The sequence below is a fragment of the Etheostoma cragini genome, chromosome 10 (genome assembly GCF_013103735.1).
Source record: "Etheostoma cragini isolate CJK2018 chromosome 10, CSU_Ecrag_1.0, whole genome shotgun sequence".
NCBI classification, from domain to species: Eukaryota; Metazoa; Chordata; class Actinopteri; order Perciformes; family Percidae; genus Etheostoma; species Etheostoma cragini.
In genome coordinates this window covers 8,898,250-8,921,242 of record NC_048416.1, presented here as the reverse complement: position 1 = coordinate 8,921,242, position 22,993 = coordinate 8,898,250, and the positions used below count along the sequence as shown (strand labels likewise).

The following is a 22,993-nucleotide window of genomic DNA, read 5'->3' as shown; positions in this document are numbered from 1 at the left end:
CCCCCGCCCCCTCTCTCTGTGTCTCTCTCTTACTCACACACACAAACACACACACACACACACACACACACACACACACAACTGGTGTAAAAAAAAGAAAAAAAAGAACCAAAACAAAAAAATCACACTGATCATAAAAAAATAAAAAGTTAAAAAAGAAAGTTATATTGAGTATGAAAACTCTTGTTCAATACATTTTACTTCATAATTGCAACGGCATGTGTTGTATTCATTGCTGCAAAACGTTCTGTATATAGTATGTTTGTTACCATGACAACACCATTGATCTGAAGCTTGATGCTGTCATGTAAATAGTTTTCAAATCAGCAATAAATATAACAATTTTTGATCAACTCATATCAATTGCATGCTTAAATAACATACCGGTTAAAGCCCCGCACATTTCAAGAGAGCCCGACCCACTTCCGGTTTAGGCCCCGCCCAGTCCGAGTACGGATCCGGATACAGATAATTCATGTGGTAAACGGATACAGATACAGATACAGATAATGCTGTACTTGCTCATCCCTAGTAAACACTGACCTTAAAGGGGCGGGGGAGGTCAGGTTTGGTGTATCGGAGGTAGATTAAACCCAAAACCACCACGCCGATGAACAGCCACCGCAGGAAGCTCATGAAGTTCAGCAGGCTGTAGATATCGCCTACAAACAGCTGGAGCATTGTCATAGGGTACTGCACAAACACACACAAACACACACACACACACACAAAAAGATTTGTACCCAATTTGGTAGCTGAAGTGGTTTGTATAGACTAGAAGTCTCTTTTTCTACCATGACCAAAGACAAATATTCTCATTTTATGATTGGCTGGAAGGTATCCATTAAAATCTATTTTTATGATCTTTTAACCATAAAAAACCATGTCAGCCATGTCAGCATGCAAGTTATATGCAAGTAACCAAAGCAACATTATACATTACGAAACCAACAGATGCTAATAAACATGGAATATTGCAAGTAGTATTTGATTTAACAATAGTATTGGTCTTGTCATTACAGATTGCTAAATGCTAACTCATATTTCAAACAAGGGTTTTAGCAGGCTTTAGTTTAGCTTTCTTGTTATTATTATTGTTTATATTGCAGTAAACCGACCAGTATGAAGACAGCAGCCATAGGAGTGTTTCTGTGGACATGGATCATTGACAAAACCTCAGGGAGATGTCCTTCACGTGATGCCACGTAGAACATTCTGGGGAACACACACAAACACACACAGATGAGCAAGAATGACATGAATTTAGTTAGCATTGAATTAATTGATATATGACCTAAAACTCTCGAATCACATTCAATCAACAATGGCATTAAGAGATTACTTGCAGTAACAAAAGCTGGTGCATAGGTTCAAAAAACCTGCATGCTACAATGATAAAAACTCCAAACTGAGGCAGTGCAAAATATACTTTATGGAATCACTGTAAATACATACACTTAATACTATATACAGTATTTCTTTTTTCTATAGCTCTCTATGACTGAAAACATCTTTAGTGCTCTATATGGCACTTTACTGAATATAATAATGCAGTGTGATGTTAACCCCGCGAGCAATCATTCGAGTCAATGCTTGATCCTCCACCACCCGCGTCTCAGAAGCGAGGTTGAAGCGGCTCTCCGTGTCTATTTTTATTACATTTTTATTACACCCCCCGCTAATATCACACATGTGTAATTATAGTAATAATATTGATACCACATCACAAATCCTGATTGTATTGTATAAACAAAAAAATGGATGAATCGGCCAGACAAGACCCTCCGCTCCGTTGAAAATAGCGGTAAGTGAATGTGAAGAAAGCCAGCAAAGACAAAGTATTTGTACCTTGATAAGGCAAAGGTGCCGCCATTCATGGAGCCATAGCAGGACAAGGCCACAAACACCGGCACCGCTATCGAGAAGTTTCCCAACAGCTTCTCTGCAAAAGTCTGTGAAGGGTCGCAACAGAGGGAGCAAAGTTAGCAAAGACAATTTGTTGCTTCAAGGATGTAACAAGTGACCCGCAAATGCAAACTCATGACAATGTATATCATTCCCTTATTTCACATGAGGATATATATATAACTTTAATCACTAGACCTTTAGTATCAAGATAGCTAGCTTACCCGTTAAGTAACTCTGACTCTATTGTTTTTGTCACTTACAGGCCTTCATTACTGAGTGAAGAATGTATCACAGACAAGGGGGGGGAGGGGAGGGGAGGGGAGGGGAGGGGAGGGGAGGGGAGGGGAGATAAGATTCGCTGCTAACATTTGATTCCCTGGACACAAGCAGCAGAAGAAATTTGGGGTTATACAAGGACACGCAGGACTAGAACAAGACAGTTATGCAGGCAGTAATTGTTAGTAACGGGTCAACCAGAAGTGGGAGCAAAAGCTGCTTATTATTCATGAAGCCATTCAGTACTGATAAATCACAGACCACGCTTGTATGGACAAGCACTGTCTGCAAGGAGAAAAAAATCGTTGTTGTTCAAATATCATTTCTAAGAAACCACTTTATAATAATGCAATACTGTTTAATATGCCTGACTTCTATCTGGGTATTGAAAGCATTAAAGAAAATGTAATGCATTCCACCTACTGAAATAGGATTACTCCTGAAAAATATTTATTTTACTGAACAGAAAACACAAAGTTTACTATGTGTGCCGTTGTGATCAGGGATTTATACACTAAACAGTTTGTTTTGAGATTAAGAAGGCAACTGTTTTTGTTGTGTTGTCTTGGTTAGTTTTCTTTTAAATATGCCTCATCAAATGGTGGAAATAATGTGGATCGGTGATGGAAAAGACTAAAGTGTTATTACATTCTTATAACACATTCTGGCGGTTTATAATCCCACTTGACACCAACAGAGGTTAACAGGAAAATAATCCCCTTATATAGAGTCCCCGGAATTTAAGCGCATTACTTTTTTGTTTGGAGAGGATAGCAGTACAGCCCCTTCTGTCTTAAAAAGGCCACCATTATTAAATCATCCCACATGTAATAAAGCCACATGGAAAGTGCGACCACTCAAGTCCCACTGGGCAAAAAATACTCCGGAAAAACTTTCACTTACATTACTTTTAACAAAATCTTCTCACTCCTTTTGCGTCAACAAGCTACGCGCCTATTCATTCACACACACACACACACACACACACGCACCTTCCCCACCCCCATTGTAAACTGTCCCCTGGGGCGTTCAGTCAGATACTGTCCTTATGTCTTATGTTCTTTGAATTCACAAGCTCTGTTTATGTATATGAAATAGTCTTTGTGTACTGTATGTTAGATGTCTCTTACACAACTTTATTAAACTTAACTTTATTAAATCGTGTTTTAAGTCTGCACCAGAAAAGATTTTAAGTGCATCAATGCTTGAAATTAAAATTAAATAAATCCTTGTTTAAACTGTAAACATGTTTGAACAACTAATTGCACCATTGTAAAATTTGGCTTCATGCTGTCCGCTGCGAACATTTTTAGACACAGCAAACACACCGGTCTTTCCTCTTCTCCAACTGTAGTCACAGTGAAGCCAAGCGCTAAATACGCTTCGTCTATTTCCTCGTCTTAGCTTTCGGGTGACTTTCTTTTGTCTCATTATCTTAGTCTCTCTACGCTTGTCTTCTCATCCCTGTTAAAAACTTTTTCATGTTGGGGGTTGTTATGTTGAATAACGGAGGCTATAGACAGAACGCAGTTGGAGCTTTCTGTTGACTCTACACTGCTAACCAAGGCAAACCTGTTAATTGTAAGTCGTAAAATGATGCACTGTCGCAAACGTGACAGAAGTAACAATGAGAGCGGCAATGCCGCCTATTGTAGTGGATGCGCAATTACACTTTAAACTAGTACGGCCAAAAAAAAAAAGCCTGTTCCCCAGGGTCACACGCGCCCCCCCCAGGTATCTTGCCGCCCCCCCCACTATTTGAGAAGCACTGCTTTAGCGACATATTTAGACACGGTTGGTCAGGACTCTTGGCGTCACTTTTTCAACAATATTAATAATAATTAATACTACATCTCACAGCGCCGAGGTCGAGCTGATGCTCTGCCCGGTGAGTTCTATACAGATGCTAAAGGGGGATTTTTGTGTCGGTATCTGATGCTGAGAGACACTGACCAAGCTTCAGTATTATAAATCAAGGATTACATCCTGATAGGGAACAGTGCGTAGCGGTTTCTCCTGCTCATTAAAGCTGCCTTCCTGCTGTCTGCTGCGAATTTTATAAGAAAATAAAATAATAGACTTACCTGCTACATTTTCATAGTGCTTGAACCTGATTGGTGTGTCTATGATTAAGCAATCATGTGTTTACACCTCTGATGGCTGTTTCAAAGGGTGACTCATATGTGTGGTCATGTGACAGTCTGTGCTTTTGAATTTCAAGGAAGTGACATCATGATATACTTCTGTGTCTAATGTACACAAGTGTATTTAGTGTTTTGTAAATCTCTTTGCACTGTCATGCAAAAAGTGTGAGGCTGACATTGGGCTTATAGTATAGTATATATGTTTTGTCTTGCAGTGTAAGGTTTTGATAATTGTGTAATACTTCAGAGACCTTTAAAACCTATTTAAGACCTTTTTGTTGAACCAGAAACAGCTCTGAAGTCGCTAGCTCTAAACCCACCAGACTCCATTTAAAAGCAATACTTTTAGCATGTGTAGAGCCAACATATAGATGTTAGACGATAAACTATGTGTTTATTTCAACCAAAACTTGAGTTGTGATGGTTGGAAAAGTGGAAAGACAACCCAAAAGACTTTTCATAGTTTTATTTAGCTTCTGTCTGAACAAAGTGTATTTTACAATGCTAAACGCTATAACTGTTTATTAACATGGAGTCTGGAGGCTGTAGCGAATGCAGTTTTGCAGGTTTTATGTGTTTAAATAAAAAGGATCTTACTCTTTAACAGAAAGGTCGACCTTAGAAATCCTTACCATATTGACACTATTTTTCCCATCAGGCACTTAGACACAAAAACATAACAAAACAGTTAGGAAGGGATCACGTCCTTATTGCAACCAAACTCCTACTGGATAGCTAACCATCGCTGGATGGCTTACAAAGAATAACTTTACTATGAAGCAATTTAAAAATGTCAATATTGTAGCATTTATGTTTTCATGCTGATAATATTACATCTGACGGCACAATTAGCTTTAAGTAAAGATTGGTTTTCTGATGCTGTCAAAGATTCTTAAGCTCAAATTTGCTCAAATTCCCACAAACTCTTTCTGCCTTCACAACAGACCGCCGTCTACCATTACTAATTGTGCCTTGAGGCCAGACTCCTGAAGACAACTTCTAGACAAATTAAGTTTGAGATGTAAACTTTTGCTGGCTGTCTGTGAGGAAGGAAGAGTGGTCTCACTTGTTTTATCACATCACAGCCTTCTTAAAACAGAGAAATGCTCTTAACACCTTTCTTAAGGCTCTCCTCTCACTCATCGTACACAGGGCAATAAAAGTAAATGCATTAGAAAAGATCAGAGATCTCTTAATGAATGAGACTTCCCCAGCTAAAGGCTTACAGTAGCACCGCTAACAGTCCTCAGTCTAATAAGCGAGGGTGGCTGTTATTAGGGGGATGTCCGTGATGTGATTAGCATCACAGGGCTGGGCTACAACAATCACATTAACAGCTGCTGGTAAGACGAGCTGTCGGAGACACTTCGCTAATAATTACATGTTAAGTGCAGGAAGGCAACCGCGGGGCTCACAGTAGGAATAAACATTGCTACCAGCAGAGAGGTGGCACACCTCAACTAAATGCTTTTAACCCCTCATGTTGTCTTCTCGTCAAAATTGAAAATCACTTTTGTTGACGCTTTTTATCATTTTTTTGTAACTTTTTTTTACGTTTTTGTCAATTTTTTCAACACTTGACGCTTTTTTTCAATGTTTGACAGTTTTTGAGGTTTTCAGTACTACGTAACACTAACTTATCAACTTGAGTTTCACAGTTATTTTGGGAATTTATGTTCAATAACCCTCATTTATAGGAAATTATAGCTAATGTTACAATTAGCAAAGCAGAATTTAGGAATGATTTAGACTAAGATTAAAGGAATTGATGGATGGAGTTGATGGATAATAACAGACTGGAATATATCACAGACTATGAATATGAATAACTTTTACTCAATAATAACCCACAACCACTTCAATTTTTTTCTCCAAATGCTATAAAGTTGAATAAGACCCCCCAAAATTAATGAAAGTAGAGATGTGAATTGCCAAAGAGCGTTGTATGGAATCAATCATGTTATTTTGGGTAGTTAAAAAGAACATAGATATAGAAAACAGGTCAATTTGACTCAAGGCCAACATGAGGGTTAAGCAGCACACCCCACTGCAGGAGAGCCAAGGCCGGCTCCAAATGTGAAGAACTCAACTCAAGGAAATAATATTTTCATTTGTGCAATATTTTGTAGGCCCTTCCATGGATGAAAAATGTTAGCATCACTTACCACAGCGACCGCCTCCGAGGCCAGGAGCGCCTCTGCTGACATCACAGTGTAGTACGCCACATTGGTCAGGACATAGCAGCAAGTCACAATCGCCATAGAGATACAGATGGCTAATGGCACGTTCCTGAAGGCAGGAACATTGACAGAAGAAGTACACTGTCATTCACATGTCTCACACACCTTCATTTTATCTCTATTAGGACCCCTGACTTTCTAGTTTCTGGACTTTATCCATATAAATGCAACAGTGTTGCTGGGGGGCTTTGAATGCATGAGTTAACAGATTTCAGGAGGATGCTCTGTACCAGAAATCAAGTAAAGTCTGCTGTTCAAATAATGGTGGCCAGCACAAACGTAAAGTAAAGGCCAGGAATCACCACCACTATTACTTTGACAATGTGTTACGGCAGGCTTCCATGCTTCCTACTTGTTATCAATGTAAGCAGCCGCGCAATGCATTCTAGCTGCGTTGCTGTGAGTTTAGAGGGACAGGGCGTCGCGTTGCCCGCTCTTTGTTTGCCTACGGTTGAGGTCCATGCGTAGCTCAACCCACACTAGCAAATAAGTGTGCCAGAGAGTTTTCAGATTAAAATCTGCATGCAAAACGGCTTCTTTCATTGTCAATGGAAGGAGAACAGCTTTTTATTTCCGGTAGTTTGATTTACTTTTTCCTCATCTGCACTTTGCCTCTGATTAGCTAGTACTCGTTTCCTACTTAACAGAATGCGGCGTGAAATGAGAAAAAATGACACTGAATGGGCTCAGTAGATGATGCCAGCATCGATGCTGACATGACACACTGATTAACATGATCATTTTAAAATAGAAATCATGTTAAAAAGGTTGCGGTTTAGCCTAATGCTGGGGATATGAGAGCCCTGAGAGTGATCCAACACGGGGAAGTTGCAGACCGTAAAAACCAAAACAATGAGCTTAACAACGCCAAAATGATTGGTAGAGCTTAGCTTAGTATATTTCCCAGTGATATGGCGTAATTTACCTATGTGCAACTACTGATAACAATATTTTCCTTTAAGTTTTGAATTCAAAAAATGCAGACAGACTATAGGGGTACAGCCAACACATGGGTTAAACTTACCGCTCAGGGTTATCTACCTCCTCTATCACAAAGTTCAAATAGAACCTGAAAAAAAGGAAAAAATGGTTATGATTGACAAATTGATTGATTGATGAACCACCTCCGAGTGGTCATTCATATGCACTGCATATAGAACTGAAGTGAAGACACAAGATTATGTGCGACAATCTGACAAATTGAGACCATTCAAAGGAGAATTCCAGTAAATTTTAACTCGTAGCTCTGTTGTTTGTAAATTTGTAGTGCTATCAGTAGCAAGTAAAATGAAACCAATCGGTGCTGTCTACACCGTGTTATCCTCCTGCTAGAGTTAGCCCACAATAGGCTTCAACAGGGCAAGTTTTAAACATGTTTTTAGCCTCTAACCATGCTCAAAATGTCATTACAAGTGCCTACCCCTTTACCCCCATGAGTCAACATAGCAAATTTGACTGCAGTAGATGTGACAGAAAAGTGCATTTCGACTAATGTGAACTTCACGGGAAAACAGGAAATAAAGAAGTATGTGCATTAGCTGAATTAACAACTTTAATGCCTTTCTGTCTCATCTACAGCAGTGAAATTCGCTGTGTTCCCTCAGAAGGAATCACTTCACATTGCTAGGCACTGGTAATGACATTTCAAGCATGTTTAGAGGCTAAAAACAAGTGTAAAACTTGCCCTGTTTAAGCCTGTTGGGTGCTAACTCTAGCAAGAGGATAACTCAGTGTAGGCAGAACCGATTGTTTTCATGTGTCTCTCTGCTGACAGCACTCCACATATACAAACAACAGAGCTACGTGTTGAAATTGACCGGAATTATCCTTTAAGAATGTGTTTTAGGGATGTTTAACTCAAGATAAAGGTCCTGAAAATGTTTTATTTTAGAGTGTGTGTGTGTGTGTGCGTGTATGTAGGACCATACCTACCACCCAGCGTATGCATACATCCCAGAGTAGAAGGCCAGTGGCATCCCAGACAGATGCACTTTGCTCAGATCAAAGGCATTCTCAAAGTTCTTGGTTTCACCTGAAAACACACACACACACACACACACACACACACTTGTTAACATTTTGAAACACCATAATTGCTCCAAAATAAATAGGCATTGCTGCAGCAATGGAATGATTGGAAAAAACAGTTCTTCCACAAGACATAGCCATAACAACAATAATAACCATAATCATAAAAGTAATTTTAAGAATAAAACAGATAAATGGAGCCTTATTAGCTTAGATAAATAGATTCTTCTGTACAACACAGGTACACCAGAAAGTGTTCTGTTTTATACATGAGCTCACATTTATATTTACCAAAAACTGCTTACAACAAACACATTAAACAATCTAATTGGACAATCATGTTGTACTGCTGTATTGTTAGGAGCCATTCATTGTTTGTAAAGATGCCTGTGTGAAGACATGCAGAGTTGACAATAGATAGAATCAGATTCAGATTTATCAGATACATTAAGGGGATCCTGGTGCAAAGATTAGATTGTGCTTATTTGGACAAATGCAAATTTATTGAATTATTGTCAAACTATTTTTGAAACCTCTCACTCAAAGTTCAAAACCACACACCAAATCTCCCAAACCATGACCTATTTCTCAGCTTTTTACTCTTTTTTCAATTGCATAAAACACTTTTTCAAAACAATACACAAATTCTCTACCTAAACTACAAAAATCTCTGACTTGCTTTCTTCTTCCAAACACAACCAGTCAAAATGCAAACACTAATTCCTTAACCTATCATTAACCAATCACTGCTTAATTATAGGCCTATAAATCGGTCAAAGGGCAGATTACCTTTTTTTCAAAAATGGACTGAGAACAAGAGGAGTAGGAGGGACAGGCAAGGGACAACAACAAAGACAAATTCAAAGACGAAGAAGTGAATTATCAAACACGGGACATGATGGTAAACTGTCCATTGTGCCAATAGATGGTATGCACATGAGGTTTGCCTTGATGTCGAGAGTAGCAGGAGAGCTGAATTTTAGATGTGAAAAGTTGTAGATTTCAGGACACATCACCAGTAGTGTACCTTTAAATCAGGGTGTGTTTCGGCCTTTCAACACTAGACACCCTCATCAAGGTTGACAGCAACAGGGTGATCAAACCTGAGCTTGTGTCCCATGCACAATTGTAAAAAATAAAAATAAAAAATAAAAATAAAATGCTCTTTGAGCCCAACTAGGGTCTTTCCGCTTGATCCATATCCTCTGGCTGCTTCTTTCGGCCGCTTCAGAGACTGATCTAACTGTCTGTCGCAGAGCCTGTCCATGGGTCCCAAGGGATTTTAGCAGCTTGATGGTGGAAGAAGCCACAAAACCTCTGCATCCCACTTCAACCGGATAGATACTCGCTTTCCATCCTCGCTGTTGTGCATCTGCTGCCAGTTCTGTGTAGACTGTGCAACTATCTAATGTCTGTTTCAGCATTACAGTAATCTACTGCAAAATACATATGACTGCATAGTGTTGCATAAACTGTTGTAGCTCTAAGCCATACAATTCCTGCACTGCATTGAATGAATAGGTTAGTTATGATGTTCTACATGGACACATGTTTAAAGACGTACAAGAGACTGCAATAATAAGTATGGTTCTGGCAACAATGCAGTTAGGATTCGAGAAATAAGAGAGCATACGTTGAATAATGACACCATATTTAACAACATCAATGCTGTAAGCCTGACTACCATACACTACATCCTCAAACGGAAACACCTTTACAACTCTCAAACTCTTAAGGAGTCAAGAATCTGCAACATTACTTAGTAAAGGTATGCATAGAAAACTACTTCCAGTAACTTTAGACACATACCCCATTTAGTGGTTTGTATACCCTTTTGTCTTTGTCTGTCTGAGTATGGTAGATGGATGTAATTTGCCATGAATTTATTCATGTGGATGAGGTTTGCTTTGACCTCACCAAATCCCAGCGCTGCAGAACAAATGTAATTGGTCAGAGAGCAATTACCAATGTCCCTGCACGGCGTGGGGGTACTATAACTGTGTGTGCTGACATCACTCAAAACCAGCTCCTCCTTCATGATGCCACATTGGTACAACACCAGCCATATGCTCACTTTTCTGGATGCAATTTACACAATGGTTGTCCCTGATCCAGATCAGAAGCCTACTAGATTTGTGGTCATTTTGGACAATGTTGGTTTTCACTGGGCTGTTCTGGTCCAAAACTGGTTTGACACTCATCCACAATTTGTAGTTTTGTCCCTAGCCCCAAGGTCACCTTTTCTAAATCACATACAGGAATAATTATCAGCCTGGTACTGGGAAGTCTATGTTCAGCAACCATATGCCCGCATGCCGCCTTGCAGCATTGTATCGCGATATTATATATGCGGTGGTCAGTTTGTCCAATTTTACAGCAATAAAATTGAAGTGCTACAAACAATCAGAGAAATGTTTCATTTTAGATGAAACAGATGTTGACCAAGTTTCCTTTTGGGAACATCATTTGAAATCGGGACAAATAAGAGGTTGAAAAAAAGGTTACAAATTCCAATATATCTCATAATATTGCAATATGTTTTAAACCACAATGATATTGCATTGTGGCATAAGTATCGTGATGATATTGTGTCGGGAGATGGTGATTTTTGAGTCAGTGCCTAATGCTGAGAGCCACTGACCAAGCGTAGGTGTTTACAAGTTGCGAGTGAAATCGGTTGCACTTTTAGATACAGAATTTAAATTTGCCCTATTGTGCTTCCTACAAGGCAGGGTCGGAGGATGGATAGCTTTAATCATCTGGATCTGCGAGTGTTATTGGCTTCAGCAGGTCTGCAGTTCAAGAAATGTGACCGATAATTTAGAGGTCATATTTAGTAACATACATGTGAAAAAACAATTCCAGTGGAGTTTATAGCTGAGCTGAAGTTTCACCACTGTTGTAGTAATGCTTTCTACACAGTTAGGTTAAGAGTGTCTCTTTTAACCCTAACCAGCTGTAAGCACATAGGGAAATGCCTGAGTGGTTGCTTGTTGTGAGCAGCTGTGCATCACGGCCTGCAAGGCTTCAAGTTTTTATTTACAGGGCATGTGGCTGTGTAAGACAAAGGAAGCCATTTTAATTGTTACAGCTGAGAATGTTCCTGAACAGCGGCAAGGGTGAATCACTAAATGTCCTAGTGGTAAAAGAGGCTATTCGATTGATGGAGATGTGGTTATAGGTCTGGGTCAAAAACATTTGATAGCGATACAGGTCCCTGCACCTGGAATTCAATCCTGGCTCTTACACTAGGGGTCTTCAACATTTTTTAGGCCAACTCCCCTTAGTCTCGCTTTGCCAGACTGGCGAGTCCACACAGCATTCTGGGATGGGAGAAAAACGCAGTGCTTTGGTTTATTGGCATTTTTTCAAACCAATCAATACCATCTAGGGCAGCGCTAAGCCTGAGGCTAAAACCTTTATGTCAAGGTGTCAACAACTGTTGGTAGTGTGTTTAGGCTGTGGCCGGGGTTGTAGCGGGGGGGGGACATGCAAAAACATGCAGTGACGGATTCAAGTTTTGGAGAAACGCAACCCCAGGTCACCCTGCGGAGGCATTAGTGGTGTGGAATGTGCGCTGTAGCAAAGTGTTAAGTACTTGTGCTATCATACGGTGTGTGAGTGCGGACTGCGATATTCCCACTGCTGATGCTAGCATTTGAAAAGATCCTGATGCCAATATTGTATGTTTTATGTAATGCAGCAAGGAGTTTAGCAACTGCCTGAATGGAATGTAAACGCTGAGTCTGAGATTCATTGTCACCCTTGATTTCTTCCAGTAACTGTAGTATTGCACGGCTGCTTAATCTGTAACGCCTAATGATTGAACTGAAAAAGTGTGATCCTTGGGGCAAAAATTCTTTCAGCCATTTCACCAAAAGCATAGGTGAGGAAACAGCTGCTTTTAAGAGGCAGAGGATTTTCTCCACAAAACAGAGGCGCAGGAGGGTTTAGCACGCTTCCTTCCCATCTCTTAATGGCAAACTCCCACTATCCCCTTCACCCTCCCATGAATGCATATGCATGACACGGAAAAGAACAAACCCTGCAACAAAATACCAGATCACTTTTTTTGGTGTGAATGCCCCGTAACAATGTTTTTGTTCGGGACCCAGCCCTAGTGATGATGGTGATGGGAAGATAAAGGTGTCTTACCTTTAAAGAGCTGGTACATTCCAGGAACTATGATGATGCCGATGGCCAGCAGCTTGCTGAAAGTGAGGAAGATTTGAATCCGAGCCGTCCATGTTACGCTCATACTGTTCAGGTACATAACAGAGGCTACAGGGACAAAGAAAGAGACACAGGAATTAGGATTTTATTGTTTCATTTCATTTGGGTAAGCCAGCCCCCACTAAGTGTAGCTCTTATGGAGCCATTTTGATACTACCTAGCACTCACCTGCTGTTAGCATCCCATTGACTGCCAGTCATTTTGACGTCACTTTGACAGGAAATAACTTTACATCTTAAGCGTTTAAAGACTTTTTTTGTCCATTATTTATTTCTAAAGAAACACGACAATGTATTAAAGGCTCCATTACCTTGTAGCTCACGTTATGGCTCCGTATCAGACGTTTTTATAAAAACCACGTAACCACGTAACTTACTGTTGCATGGTAGAGGAATTACCCAACAGTACAGAATATCTTGCAGTAAGTTTTGACTTACATTAGCTGTTTAGGTTTAATTACTAATGTTAACTAGCATTTTAGTTAGCAACAATTAGCCTGTGCCAATGTAATCTCCTAACATATACCTACGTTCTACGTCTCTGCTGATTGGGAATTATTGAGATTTCTCTTGGCACAGCTACCAGAAGACTTACAACATTCAGACAGGTTTTAAATTTTTAAAATCGCTTAACCTTACCCAGGCCTCAATATCTCTGCCTTAGGTAGGTTCCATAAGCTATCTAACTAACTAACTATAAGACTCATGGGGGTCACTTTTTTGCAATTACTTTTTTTTAGACTTTATTCATTGTAGTTCTGCCACTTTTAATAAAGGAAATGATGACAAATACTTCTTTTCACCAACGCCTTCCTCATTTTCAATGCACATTTCCTGTGATTTACAGACAAGGTTACAACTGGTCAAAATCCTAATATCATCATTAATACATCATATGGTCACAATGATGTATTAATGTAAAGGTGTATTAATGTAGTATACGTACTTATGCCGATGGCAGTGGCCAGTTTGACAGCCAATGGGGGGACACTACAGGGCATGAACAGAGGCTCCAGGATATACTGACCAAAGGCCAGAGAGATGACTGCCAATGCTGCTGGCCTGGAGAACACACACACACACACACACACACACACACACACACAAGCATAAATATAAAATATACAGTGAAAATGCAATCTTTTAAATTAAACATTTCAGCTCTGCATTTATATATTTAAATGTATACAATACATATTGTATATACGTTAATGAAAATTTTATATTTTGTACTGTGTTAATGTGTATTTATCGATTGCTAAACGACAGTGGGCACAACTGTAGACACATGTACAAAACTAACTACAGTCTGCACAGCAGCAGTTCATGTGAACTAAAATCTAGTTGGTTTTTCAGTGCTTGAACACAGTTTTCAAAACTCTACAAGCTTATCCATGGCTTTAACCATGACCTGCACAACACTGTGGATTGCAGTAACAACACTTTGTTCAAATTCTAACACACTGCTCTCAAAACTGGTGACCACACAAAACAGAATGGTTTTCAGCCTGATAAATTTAAAACACTGCTGATTGCAGTTTCAGCTGATAGACTAAACCGGTGTATGTTTTAGACTTCAACACATATAGTGTATATATAAAGGAAAGCTCAAAAAGACTCCAAAACAACAAGTAACAATGAATCAATTATGCATTGTACCGTTTGAGAGAAACAGTGAGAAGGTAAAAGAGCAAAGATACCAATATGTATAGGTAAGATGTCTGAGGTTACACAATTATACAAAATCAGAAGAAAAAAAACCTGCGCACTTGGAGGTGGAAGCAATGGAAACACCACGTACATTTGTATTTAGAGAGGATGCAGGCATGGCAAGAGGAGACATCCAATGTGATCTCTTTTCCCCACTAATTACATCCATGCTATGCAAACAGCTGATTTGTATACCTTAGAAACTACATTTTGATTTGTGTGAAGTCCCTCAACGTTTCCAATCTGTGTCTTGGTGTTTGATGCTACTGTAATGACTGTGAGTGTGTTCTGAGTGCCAGTGTGTGTTATCTCAGTGAGGATTGTACATAATTTTTGGCTGCACTGAGTCTGTTTTGAGACGTGTGTGAAGAGTTGTGTTGCTTGGAATGAGTTTTGCTGTTGATGTTAACTATTTAGCTCAGGTGACCGTTGGTAATGCAGACTGGAGTTAGAGTTTGCACATCAGTTGGCTTCAGTTTAGCAGTTGGAAAAAAACTGTAACGACACAATACAGAATTCATATTAAACTGGCATGCATAAGTAAGAAAATATATTAGTACAAGAAAAATGTTGATAAATGTTCAGGGAACATTTGTTGAACCAAGTGTCATCCTGGCCACTTACCAACCACAGCCTAACGGGTGTGTGTGTGTGTGTGTGTGTGTGTGTGTGTGTGTGTGTGTGTGTGTGTGTGTGTGTGTGTGTGTGTGTGTGTGTGTGTGCGTGCGTGCCTGCGTGTGCGTTCTTGTTGAACTATATTTGTGGGGTTCAAGAACTGGGAGTTCAGTATACTTGTGGGGTCCCGACAGCTCTGGGGGGCCAAATTGCTGGACCCCATAACTTTAAAGGGCTGTTTGAGGGTTAGGACCTGGTTTTAGGATTAGGGTTAGAATGAGGTAGAAATAGTGAGGGTAAGGGTTAAGGTTAGACATTTAGTTGTGATGGTTAGGGTAAGGGTAAGGGGCGTCAATGACGGGTCCCCACAAGTACAGTGCCACACACTGTGTGTGTGTATCTTGTCTTTGGCTACAGATAATTTCCTTTTAAAAAATTACATTTGTAATTTGAGCATTTATGTAAATATAAATGTAAAATAACCCAAATGTGCTTTGGACAAAAATTAGCAAAAAATATTAAATACATACATTTATTTGTGGACCTTGGTTTAAATTGTGTGCATTCATTTGTACAATTTATTTTTTATTTATGTACTACAATACATATTGTTACATGCATTGAAAGCTATTGTTGTGTAGAAAGTCGTTTATATGTAAAAACCCAAAATAAATGTTGTGGACCGTACTGGGTGCATTCATTCCTTCATTGTGATACTGATCTGACCACATAGGCTTGGATTCAAAAAGAATCAAATAAGGTTGGCTAGTCCCACACGTCCATCCTATGGCTCATCACTGTTTCCCTCTTCATTTCCCACAACCGCCGCTGAGCTGCTGAAGCCAGGGAAATCTCTTTGTTTCCCCCGTTGTTTTCATTCTCTGCCTCTGTCTCGGTTCATTTCCCATGGTTTCCATTGAGTCCCACTCGCCCGAGGCCGGCGTAAAATTGGCCAGCTCAGGATAGCCACGAGAATGTTTATACTATTCGCCTTGGCTGTGTACATACACAGCTTCATACGGAGCATTTTCTCGCCTAAAACAAACTCAGTATCTCACTTCACGAGGTCACAGCCAGATAGAACTGGTGTTGACGACTCTGTAACAAAAACCAGTCTAAATCAAATTCTCAAACACAGATCGTGTGCTTGGGGAACAACTAATTGTCTATCATTAAGGGGTAACTTTGTTCTTTTCAACCTGGACCTTGTTTTCCTTTGTTTTTGGTCCATTGATCCCAAAAAATTGTCCATTATTAAACAAGATGGCTGCAGTTGGCAGCCGGGGAACAAGCTGCAATGCGGTGTTAATGGGAAGGTGCTCACCTTCAATTTATGTCCACAATAAGTGCTTGTTTGCCACTGACAAAATAGTTGTTTTTCTAAGTGTCTGACAACATTATGGAAAGCATCCCTGCAAAGATAGACCTTTTTGTTAAAGATTTTTGTATATAATGAAAGCCCCAAAATTGCCATCACTAAACCCACCAGACTCTATTAAACAAAAGTAATTTCATCATCCTTAACCCTCATGTTGTCCTTGGGTCAAACTGAACCATTTTCCTACATCAATGTTCTTTTAATTACCCCAAATAATATGACTTATTCCACACAACGCTCTTTGGCAAGTACAAATCTCTACTTTCATTAATTTTGGGGTGTCTTACTCAATTTGATAGCATTTGGAGAGAAAAATTGAAGTGTTTTTGAAATAGTATTTCAGTATTTTTATAGAGTAAAAGTTGACATACTCCAGTCAATGATTATCCATCAACGTCCATTCCTTTAATTTTATCCTTAATAATTTTTAATTTCTGTTTTTCTAACTCAAACATTAGGTGTAATTTAGTTTGTTGACCATAAATTCACAAAATAACTGTAAAGCTCTCAAAGTTAATAAGTTAGTGTTACGTAGTGTTAAACGTCAAAAAAGTGCCAAACGTTGAAAAAAGATTTGAAAAAAGGGACAAAAAGACAGGACTTTTACGGGAAGACAACACAAGGGTTAAACACACATCATTCAAACACCAAATAATCTTCTAGTTTACTTGTGAAAATTGCTTGGATTGGACTGAAACTCTAGGCTTGGAAGGTGGCTCTGAACAGGTTGTAGCTTCATGGAGATTGGCAGCTGTCAAGTTGGATTTACAGCTCTTACAATGGTTTCCAACGGAAAACCAGAACATTGGCAAAAAAACATGTCAAAATATTTTAAAATGACAAATTGCTCCTATATCATAATCCACTTCTCTGTTGTTAAACTTTTTACAGCAGGGTTTGGAGCTATGAGAAGGCCAGTCTAAGTTGACAGCTAGTCATTTCTGGGTATGGTCGGCTCTTCGGAAGTTACATTGGATGCCCCTCATTTTTGGTGTCCCTTAACTTCCTCTTTCTCTGTGTGTCTAAACTCTGGTGGATTTCTGAGGACTAAGGTTAACTGCTCCTCACATCTCTGCAGGGTAAATCCAGACAGCTAGCTAGACTATCTGTCCATTCGGAGTTTTCTGCTGCATGATTAAAACTACCTTTGAACGTACACAACACACCTAAACAAGTTCCTTGATTGCGATTGGTTTGAAGAAATGCTAAATAAACAGAGCACATTTTTCTCCAGTGCCGGAATCCTGTGTGGACTAGCCGGACCTTCCTTTGGAGCGCTGTGGAGGAAGGTCTGGTAATTTGAGACTATGAGGAGGTAAAAATAAGAGTGTGACACAAAAGTAGTATTCAACTGTGTCTGGAACACAGTCAGAAATAAATTATCCTGCAACATTTGAGAAGTGTCTGCATGTTTTTTCAATGGCTTTGGGTGTCCATTAGAATCCATTGCAATTTCTGCAAATCCAAACTGAGAACAGTTGCTGTTCTTCACATAACTACAAACCTTCAGAGCTTCCTTTCAAGCCAAAGGCAGAGAGTGTTTAAGACTCAAATAATGGACTGTTGGTTGAGTATTACTACAACCAGAAGTAGTTATTGTTGGGGGGTAACGGAATACATGTACGGGCATTACGTATTCAGAATATAAATTATGAGTAACTGTATTCCATTACCGTCACAATTTAATTAATTGATGTTTTGAATACAGTTACATTGTTGAAATCAAGGGATTACATGACGATACTTTGTTTCACAAGATTATTTACGATCTATATAAAAGAAGGCAACTCCATGCATTTCCCAGAAACCTCAATATGAAAACTAAAAATTTGCTTTTGCATGATAACTGATAAATACAGGGCATGAAGATATTTCACATTAAAGAAAGAACAGGGAGAAGGAAATGTAACTGTGCAGTGCAATCTCTGCTTGCCAGCAATCAACCTACTTTCAGCGTCCAAATGACACCACCTCCAAGCGGAAGCATCTTAAAGTAAGTCATTTTTTTAATTAGCCAGTCTGCTGTGGTTTTACTGCTCACCTTGCTATTTCATAGTTGTATCAGGTAGCTACCTGCTTAGCTGACATGTAACTTTACATTCTCCAATGTTCGGATTTACTATTCCCGTTTGACATGCTAGCTAATGTTAGCTAATGTTAGCCAATATTAGCTTGTGGTAGAAAGACTGCGGTTAGATTTTTGTAGTAGGCCCTGTAGTTCGGGACCACAAATACAAAAATATATCTGCGTGTTCATGTACACATTCAGCTAGTTGGAACAGAAGAACACACCAGCACAGGCAGTATTTGATGGCTGAATTCCTACACTTGTAAAATGCAATTAAAAGGTCCTAAGGGGTGTAACTGTTGATGGTTTTCTCAATTTATTGTTCAATGTGTTTGTGGATTGTGTAGGAACAGCAGCATTTCTTTTGCAGGGCACACTTAAAAATAGAAAGCTGGGTGACCGTGAGGAAATGTTAGCTGAATTTGACAAAAGGTTCACTTGATTAACATAATTTACTATACCTTTCATGCAATTTTAAGGTGACTCTAGGTTCAGTAAAGTTAAGTTTAGGAGGAGGTAAACATTACCTTATAGCAATGAGATCAGCCCATAGCCTTACGAAAGCCATCTGAGGTCCGAAGGCTTCCAGTATATACGTGTAATGCCCCCCAGACTTCTTAATACAAGTCCCCAGCTCGGCGTAGCACAGGGCCCCTGCAGTGACAGAGGGGACAGATTAGCTCTGTCTCAGAAGGCAGGCACAAAACAGTCCCCAGGGCTGTCAAACTGTCTCAGCCACATCTACAGAGATATACAGTCCCTACGTGGGCCCCTGGGTCCGCCAGACTGTTGGAGCCTTTTAGGATCTCAACCCATAACTTGAGAAAAACAGATTGACACAGAAAAGTTTTAATTACAAGTTAGGGAATACGAATTAAGGGAAGCGGGAAGGTGGTTAAGGTAGGGTATTAGAGGATAATGGGCTTGGACATTTCATTACTGCACAAAATCTGAAGGATTTAAGGATACTGCAACAATATATGGTGGAATACACAGATGTGCACGGCATTACTTCAGCACCGCCCCCTGCAGCACTGATCTTTCAACTCTGTCTCCTGGAAACGGCTGTAATATAGTACTACATAGGCCTGTAACCTACTGTAATATTACATTATTTGCAATATTTTTTAAGTAATCACCGTTTCTTTGTATAACTGCAATTAATTGCCAACCTTAGCTAAGGTTCTAAGAGGTGTAACTGTTGATGGTTTTCTCAATTTAATGTTCATTACAGAAAAGAATCAATTTTTTATGATACTAAAGAGGCAAAGTTGATGTCATAGGCTGTTGTTACAGTATCTAGGTCACATAACTGTGATATATACAAAGATGTATCATGGGATTCATTCAAAATTTCTTTGAATTTGTTCTGAAAAATAAAAACGTAAATGTTTTTGAATTTGAGTGAAAGAGACTTGCTTTAAGGTTAGGGAAAGATTTGGGTTTCAGTTAACTGTTGATAAATGTGTCACGTCTCATACTTCTATACACTGGTGACTTTTTTAAGTGGCTGACAACAATACGGAAAGGATCACTACAGAGACATGCCTTTTTAAGACCTTTCTGGTAACCAGAAACAGCTCCGAGGTTGCTTGAGCTAAATGCACCAGAATCCTTTTTTTTTTTAATCCTTTTTGCGTGTATAGAGCCAACATATTTTCACATGAAAATCTGTAAACTATGTGTTTATTTCAACCAAAACTAGAGTTGTAATAGTTGGGAAAGTGGAAAAACCATCATAGTTTTATTTAGTTTTTGTTGACTTTGAATGAAGTGTATTTTACAGTGTTAAAATGTTTATTTCCATGGAGTGTGGTGTGATAATCTTCAACATACAGTTACAGCCTGAAGGCAGAAGGGTTTGTACCAATTAAGTAGAATAACTTCTAAAGGAGCAGTTTGTATTGTGTGTTTGTGTGTTGTTTTTTGTTTTTGTTTTGGGGGGGGGCTTCAAAATTTATATTATTAATATTGTATTAATATGACAAGTAATGTAACTAATTACTTTTGCTTCCAAGTAATAAGTGAGGTAATATTATTACCTTTTTAAGGAGTAATAAGTAAAGAGTAACATTACACTTCCTGAGTAACTTGCCCAACACCTTTTGCACAAAAGATGAATATAAAAAGAACTGATTGTATTAAATACACTTTATGATGTTGTGCATCTAGATACCATGATCAAACTTGTTTTTATAACAACAAAGAAGCAACATGAAATGAGCCGACTTGTTTTTTAGTTATAAAAGAGTAGTTTTTGCTCATAAATTGTGCATAAAAAACATGTTTAACCTTTGCTTAACTTAATTTTTTAGTACTTTTGTTCATAAACAGCACATTGTTTTTTAGTAAGGAAAAAAAAAACTGTAAATTGGCTGGGTAATTTCCCTTTTTATGTGACTTGGAAGAAGACATTTGATGTCTCACATACATACATCGCTATACTCATGGACTTCTGTTTATCATTTTCTTCATTTGTTCTCTTGAGTTATTTAACTCTTATGTCTTACTGTCAACAAAGTTTTGGTTGTTGTTTTTTTGACAATTTAACAGTTTTTTCCCCATGTTTTGTCTCTTTTTTCCGATGTCATAATTGATTTGTCCTGCGTATTTTGTTTTTAAGCATTCTTTTTTTAAATATTCTTTTATCCATTTTGGTATTAAATGCAATACAACTTAGTAAAACACCCAAATTCAATGAAAGCAGTGAACTGCCCACTTATTCTGCTTTTTTTTGGACAATTTGGTTGCAAGAATACCAGAATATCTGATATACAAACTTTTTGGGAACAGGAGGGTTTGTCTGTGTACAGCCAGTAAGCATTTTGTCCACCAGCACCTTTCCCATCTAATGAAACAACTCTCAAAATATAGAAAAGACAACTTTTTCATCTCCAGATCCACCTGTGAACTAACTCACCGAAGAGTGACAGCACCCCGCAGGCGATCCACACTATCAGAGACATTCCTACACTCCCCGAGTGCTTCAGGATACCCTTTGGAGAGATGAAGATCCCGGCTCCGATGATGGTGCCGATGATAATGGAGATCCCTCGGAGGAGCGTCACCTTCTTCCCCAGTCCCACCTTCTTGTCGTCCCCGTCCTGCAGAGTCCCATTTTGGGAAACTTTGTGTCCACTTGTTGCGACTTTTCCACCATTCTCAATAGATGCAGACCTTTTGGTCATTTTTTAAACACTGCCTAACACACTCAGCCCCAAGCAGTATCTCTCTCTCTCTCTCTCTCTCTCTCTCTCTCTCTCTGTCTCTCTCTCTCTCTCTCTTTTGGAAGAGACTCAGTGTGTTTAACCTGGGATCTGTTCTACCCTGGACCCACTTAGCCTGTGTAACTTGTGCAGGCAAAGTTACAAAACTCTCTCTCTCTCTCTCTCTCTCTCTCTCTCTCTCTCTCTCTCTCTCTCTCTCTCTCTCTCTCTCTTTCTCTCTCTTATTGTCATTCATGCTCTGCTCACTAATCTCTCACTGTACACCCTGGAGGCGTGCTCCTAACCCCTCTGACTCCAAACTTTCATAGTCACTCTGGCCTGGATTGCTGTCTCATCGTGTGTCTGCATTTCTGTAGTCCCTCCCCTTCCCTCCCTGTTTCTTTCAAGCCTTACAATTATTTCTGAAACCATCTGTTGCTCACCTGGGTGAGGTGTTGCGCATTTTAAGTGAAAGGCAATACAACAAAGAGCGTTTCACTCTTGGCGCTGGTTTTAAAAGTGGCCCTATAATAACAAAAGCTGTAGAACGTCTGTCCCGGGATAGTTTCATCCATGGCAACCAGTCGGAAGGAACGGGCTGGGAGAGGACAGCAGCTGCTTTATGGCAAAGCTTTCTCACAGTGGTGGGGTGTGGGACAGTGTGTTCCAAAACAGCTGATTTCTACGGAACAATTTCACTACAGCCACACACACTTCACACATGTTCATTTGCATTGCAACATTTAGAACAAATGCAGCTCGACGTGACATACTGACACACTGGTGACTTACTGAAACAGTAAAGAAAAAGAGGCAAAAAAAAAGGTTTTTAAAAGAGCACATGCACTAAAATACAGGATCCAACAAGGATTAGGATGCCTATACCTTCATGAGGAAGCAAATGTGTTTTATGAAAATGGTAAATGGTTCGTCTGAATGCTACAGTGCGTAGTTTCTGCCGCCTCCATGAGGAATTCTAAGTATTGACAACAACATTGTCGGCTTGTCCACATGATACAAGCCTTCTGTTGTAGTTCTTTTACTTTCATTATCATTCCAATACAACTCTGCAACTATTTATTCTTTAATTCAGACTGAAGTTGCTGTTTTTATTGTGTTCATTGTTATGTAGTTTGTGTTGTATATTCTTCATGGGATGTCTTCCTGTTGCATACAAATTTCCCTCTA

General features: G+C 39.3%; 1 protein-coding gene across 2 annotated transcripts in view; it reads right to left on the bottom strand.

Annotated features, from left to right (window-relative positions):
* The window catches only part of slc7a11 (solute carrier family 7 member 11), a 25,008-nt gene extending 3,018 nt beyond the window's left edge, over window positions 1-21,990 (bottom strand). Inside the window, exons 1-11 of one of the 2 annotated variants that reach the window (XM_034882847.1) lie at window positions 21,860-21,990; window positions 21,520-21,825; window positions 19,127-19,253; window positions 13,775-13,890; window positions 12,752-12,877; window positions 8,501-8,600; window positions 7,593-7,637; window positions 6,494-6,617; window positions 1,849-1,952; window positions 1,119-1,215; window positions 544-693 (exon numbers count right to left, since the gene is read on the bottom strand). In XM_034882847.1, the coding sequence (XP_034738738.1) occupies window positions 544-693; window positions 1,119-1,215; window positions 1,849-1,952; window positions 6,494-6,617; window positions 7,593-7,637; window positions 8,501-8,600; window positions 12,752-12,877; window positions 13,775-13,890; window positions 19,127-19,253; window positions 21,520-21,787 (1,257 nt within the window). In that variant the 5' untranslated portion in view covers window positions 21,788-21,825; window positions 21,860-21,990. The remainder of the gene's footprint in view (window positions 1-543; window positions 694-1,118; window positions 1,216-1,848; window positions 1,953-6,493; window positions 6,618-7,592; window positions 7,638-8,500; window positions 8,601-12,751; window positions 12,878-13,774; window positions 13,891-19,126; window positions 19,254-21,519; window positions 21,826-21,859) is intronic. The other variant, XM_034882848.1, reaches the window with a different exon arrangement.
* Between the last annotated feature and the right edge of the window lie 1,003 nt (window positions 21,991-22,993).